At 40.0% G+C, this 5,000-nt stretch overlaps 1 protein-coding gene and 1 long non-coding RNA gene across 2 annotated transcripts in view; both read right to left on the bottom strand.

The window, feature by feature from the left end:
• Nucleotides 1–880: 880 nt before the first annotated feature.
• On the bottom strand, nt 881–1,517 carry LOC135096238 (Krueppel-like factor 2). Its single transcript, XM_063997602.1, has 2 exons — nt 1,463–1,517; nt 881–1,299 (listed from the first exon to the last, which is right to left on the bottom strand). The coding sequence occupies exons 1-2, from the start codon at nt 1,515–1,517 to the stop codon at nt 881–883; spliced, it is 474 nt and encodes a 157-aa protein (XP_063853672.1).
• Nucleotides 1,518–1,606: 89 nt separating this feature from the next.
• LOC135096370 (uncharacterized) overlaps nt 1,607–5,000 on the bottom strand; it is a 3,764-nt gene continuing 370 nt past the window's right edge. The window contains exons 2-3 of the long non-coding RNA XR_010264713.1: nt 1,973–2,147; nt 1,607–1,745 (exon numbers count right to left, since the gene is read on the bottom strand). This is a non-coding gene — a long non-coding RNA (uncharacterized LOC135096370). The remainder of the gene's footprint in view (nt 1,746–1,972; nt 2,148–5,000) is intronic.

Raw genomic sequence — 5,000 nt, 5'->3', positions numbered from 1 at the left:
AGAGAGAGAGAGAGAGAGAGAGAGAGAGAGAGAGAGAGAGAGAGAGAGAGAGGGGTATATTATTAAAAGGTTGAGGGTGAGGTAGGCTGGTGCAGGCTGGGAGGGGGCCGGGGGGGGTAGCCTGCACCTTGACAGCCAGCAGCCCCGTCACGTCTACTTCAGGGTGTTTGTAAGGGCGCCGTGTGGCTCTTAAGGCGCCTCAGGGTGTGTGGTGTGTTGGGGCGCCGCTGTGGTGTGTTGGGGCGCCGCTGTGTTGTGTTGGGGCGCCGCTGTGGTGTGTGGGGCGCCGCTGTGGTGTGTGGGGCGCCGCTGTGTGCCGCAAATCAGCCGTGGCGGCGCTCAGGTCCCGGCGGGTGTGTGTGTGTGTGTGTGTGTGTGTGTGTGTGAGGTAGCCTGTGCTGGTGGTGCAGGGCGGGGCAGGGTGGTGCAGGGTGGTGCAGGGCGGGGCAGGGCGGGGCAGGGTGCTACAGGGCCAGGTGACGCTTCATGTGCAGGCTGAGGTGGTCGGAGCGGGAGAAGGCACGGTCGCACAGCCTGCACTGGAAGGGTGGGCCTGCTGCAGGGCGGGGCAGGGCGGGGCAGGGTGGTGCAGGGTGCTACAGGGCCAGGTGACGCTTCATGTGCAGGCTGAGGTGGTCGGAGCGGGAGAAGGCACGGTCGCACAGCCTGCACTGGAAGGGTGGGCCTGCTGCAGGGTGGTGCAGGGTGGGGCAGGGCGGGGCAGGGCGGGGCAGGGTGCTACAGGGCCAGGTGACGCTTCATGTGCAGGCTGAGGTGGTCGGAGCGGGAGAAGGCACGGTCGCACAGCCTGCACTGGAAGGGTGGGCCTGCTGCAGGGTGGTGCAGGGTGGTGCAGGGCGGGGCAGGGCGGGGCAGGGTGCTACAGGGCCAGGTGACGCTTCATGTGCAGGCTGAGGTGGTCGGAGCGGGAGAAGGCACGGTCGCACAGCCTGCACTGGAAGGGCCTGTCGCCAGTGTGCTTGCGGTAGTGTCTCGTCAGCTCGTCGGAGCGCGCGAACCGCCACCCACACCCGCGCCAGTCACACGTGTACGGCTTCTCCCCCGTGTGTGTGCGCAGGTGCGCCTTCAGGTGCGAAGACTTGGCGTACGTCTTGGCGCAGCCCGCCGCGGGGCACGCGTGCGCCACCGCGCGCCGCCGACTCCACGCGCGGCGGCGGCGCCCCTTGGGTTTCGGGGGCGGCGCGAACACCCCCGGCCCTGCTGCCCCCCTGCAGGCCCCGCACCCTCCGCCAGCATGGAGGGGGACGAGGGGGGCGTCAGCAGGAGGTGGGGAGCCGTCTGCTGGGGGTACGGGGGGCACAGGTCTGGGGGGTAGGGCGGCGTGGAGGGGTAGTAGCCCCCCCACCACCACCACCACTACCACCCACACCAGCAGCAGCAGCAGCAGCAGCAGCAGCAGCAGTACTGGGGTAGTAATCAAGCCACGCCTCGCCCCACGCACAGGCCGGGGGTGGGGCGGGGCACGGCTGCGGGGGACGCTGCAGAGGGGCCTGCATGGGTGGCGGGGGGAGCGGGGGCACCTCGTAGGAGTAGGTAGGTGGTGTGTGCGTGAGTGTGTGTGCGTGCGTGGCCTGTGGGTATGTGTGTGCATGCGTGTGTGCGGGGTGGGGCGGGGCGGGAGGTGGCGGCGGCGGCGGCGGCGGCGGCGGGGGCGGTGAACAGGCGGGGTCGGCCAGCGGGGGGCGCAACTCCCCCAGCAGCACTGTCTCAATGTCCTGCCACATCTGTGAGAGAGAGAGAGAGAGAGAGAGAGAGAGAGAGAGAGAGAGAGAGAGAGAGAGAGAGAGAGAGAGAGAGAGAGTGGTAGTTTCAACGGTAGTGAAAATAATGATCCAAAAATATAAGTGGTGAATTTAACGATAACATAAGTAACAATCTAAATAATAATAATAATAATAATAATAATAATAATAATAATAATAATAATAATAATAATAATAATAATACTTACATCAAGATAATCAGTCATTGTTGTTGTTGTTGTTGTTGTTGTTGTTCTTCTTCTTCTTTAACCTCCTTTATTCATTTACTCCACCTCCTTTACTTCCTCCTCCTCTTCTTCCTCCTCAGGGCAGCTTAGTCTTCTTCCTCCTCTTCTTCCTCTTCTTCTTCCTCCTCGTCTCTCTCTGGCATTATTATTATTATTATTATTATTATTATTATTATTATTGTTGTTGTTGTTGTTGTTGTTGTTGTTGTTATTATTATTATAACAAGATTACTACTTTGTTATCATTAAAATTACAACGATTATTATTTTTTTCTCCCAAAGCAACTTCAAATTTTCTCACTTTGAATAAAATAAATAAATAAATAAATAAATAAATAAATAAATAAACATTAAATAACTATAAATAATTGCAATAACCTGAGAATAAATTATGTAACTTGAAAAAATAATTATATAACTTTAAAAAAAAAATAATCACTAAAAATACGACTTTTTTTTTTGTGAAACTTTAAAAAAAATAAATAAATAAATAAAATGAATGAATTGGATCAAAACTACACTATATTTCCATATTTTCCCATTAAAAACTTCTATAAACTTCTTGATTAAAATTTCCCTTGATGCATAACTATTGTTTTTTTTTTTATATATATTTTTCTATATTAAATACAATGATTCGAAAAAAAAAAATTGTACTTCTCTCTCTCTCTCTCTCTCTCTCTCTCTCTCTCTCTCTCTCTCTCTCTCTCTCTCTCTCTTTTTATTTTATTTTTTTATTTTTTTTTAATGGGGGATAGAATAGGTTGGGTGAAAGAAGGATGAAAAGTGGAAGTGGGAAGTTGGGGGAAAGATGAAATATAATAGGAGTTAAATCTCTCTCTCTCTCTCTCTCTCTCTCTCTCTGTCTTTAAAAACTTCACTACTAAACTTCCCAAATTTCTTCAAACTTAATATAAACTTATCGTAATTTATAACTATTAATTTTTGTTCTTATATTACGTAAATTAATAATAAAAAAAAACCATTTAAACTTCCCTTTTTTTCTCTCTAAAGCTTCACAAATAAACTTTAGTAACTTCCCTTAAATATGTAATAATTTTTTTGGTGTTACATAAAATAATTTGAAAAAAAAATACTTGTGCTTCATTTTTTTCTCTTTAAACTTCACAAATAAACATTAATAACTTCTACAAATTTCTTAATAAACGTTTCCCCTTAAATATGTAATTATTATTATTATTATTATTATTGTTACATAAAATAACGATAAAAAATCACTTGTACTTAATTATTCTCTTTAAACTTCGCAATTATATTTCACTAACTTCTACAAACTTGACAGAAATTCCCTTTAAAATATGTAACTATTATTATTATTTTTATTATTACATAAAATAACGATAAAAAAATCACTTGTACTTAATTATTCTCTTTAAACTTCGCAATTGTATTTCACTAACTTCTACAAACTTGACAGAAATTCCCTTTAAAATATGTAACTTTCATTTTTATTTATTTATTTTTTTTTTTTTTTTTGCTATTACATAAAATAACGATAAAAAAATCACTCGTACTTAATTTTTCTCTTTAAACTTCACAAATAAATATTACTAACTTCTACAAACTTGATAGAAATTCCCTTTAAAATATGTAACTATTATTTTTTTGCTATTACATAAAATAATTTAAAAAACACTTAAATTTCCCTTTTCTTCTTTTAAAAACTTCACAAATAAATATTACTAACTTCTACAAACTTGACAGAAATTCCCTTTAAAATATGTAACTATTATTTTTTTTGCTATTACATAAAATAATTGAAAAAACCACTTAAATTTCCTTTTTCTTCTTTTAAAAACTTCACAAATAAATTTTCCTAACTAAAAAACTTGAAAAAAAAACTTCGCTACACTATTTAACGATTTCTTTCACTAATAACAAACGTAACTTAAAAAAAAAAAAAATGAAATGAATTAAGCAAACTTCACATTATCGTTTCATTCACAACTTCACTAATAAACCTTTTCTAGATTAAAACTTCCTTAAAAACCCCCAAAAAATTAACTAACTTAACCCTTTCGCTCGTAATCAACACATCCTTTCATTACTAATCCATCTAAAACACTTATATTAATTTTAACTATAAATTCCTAACTAATTATTGTACCCCATTGAAATTAGAAAACGGATTATTATTTTTTTTATTCTATTTTCTGTACGTGTTTCTAAAGACGCCCTTTCAAACACCTATATTATTATTTTTATTTATTTTTTTATTTATTTTAACTATAAATATTCAACTAAATATTGTACCCCCTTGGAATTAGAAAACGGATTATTATTTTTTTTTATTCTATTTTCTGTACGTGTTTCTAAAGACGCCCTTTCAAACTCCTATATTATTATTATTTTTTTATTTATTTTAACTTTAAATATTCAACTAATTATTGTACCCCCTTGAAATTAGAAAACGGATTATTATTATTATTATTATTCTATTTTATTTCCTGTACATGTTTCTAAAGACGCCCTTTCAAACACCTATATTATTTTATCTATTTATTTATTTTTTTAACTATAAATACCCCACTAATTATTGTCCCCCTCGAAAAAAAAACATAGAAAACGGTTTATTATTACCCATTTTCTTTCGTGTACCACCCCTTTGAGACATCTATTTGTTTATAATTGCAAATAACTCAACCTAGAAAATAGAAAACGTATAATTTATCTATCTATTTATTTATTTATTTATTTATTTATTCATTTACTTATTATCTTCTTCTTACGTGCTTTTAAAACCTCCCTGTGTCCTTGCAGTGTTGCCAAGTGTAGTATAGGAATTTGTAAACCTTAATATATACGGCTTTCATAATTTAAGGATTTTTTAATTAATCTCTTATTTTGGTTATAATTGAAGGGTTTTTAATTAATTGAATGTTTTACGTAATTTAACTAAGAGGGGAAGGTTCACATTTAGAAACATTGTAAGTAGTGAATTAATTAGAGATTAGTGATAATAATAGTA

Source organism: Scylla paramamosain, unplaced genomic scaffold, assembly GCF_035594125.1.
Source record: "Scylla paramamosain isolate STU-SP2022 unplaced genomic scaffold, ASM3559412v1 Contig3, whole genome shotgun sequence".
In the NCBI taxonomy this organism is placed as follows: domain Eukaryota; kingdom Metazoa; phylum Arthropoda; class Malacostraca; order Decapoda; family Portunidae; genus Scylla; species Scylla paramamosain.
Note: the sequence above shows the minus strand (reverse complement) of the source record. Positions and strands in the feature narration are given on the sequence as shown.

Coding starts and splice junctions, on each gene's coding strand:
- LOC135096238 (XM_063997602.1), bottom strand. CDS start 1,517: ATGCAGGCCCCTCTGCAGCGTCCCCCGCAGCCGTGCCCCGCCCCACCC. Junction 1,300..1,462: donor CCCCGCCCCACCCCCGGCCT/GTGCGTGGGGCG, acceptor TACCCCCAGCAG/ACGGCTCCCCACCTCCTGCT.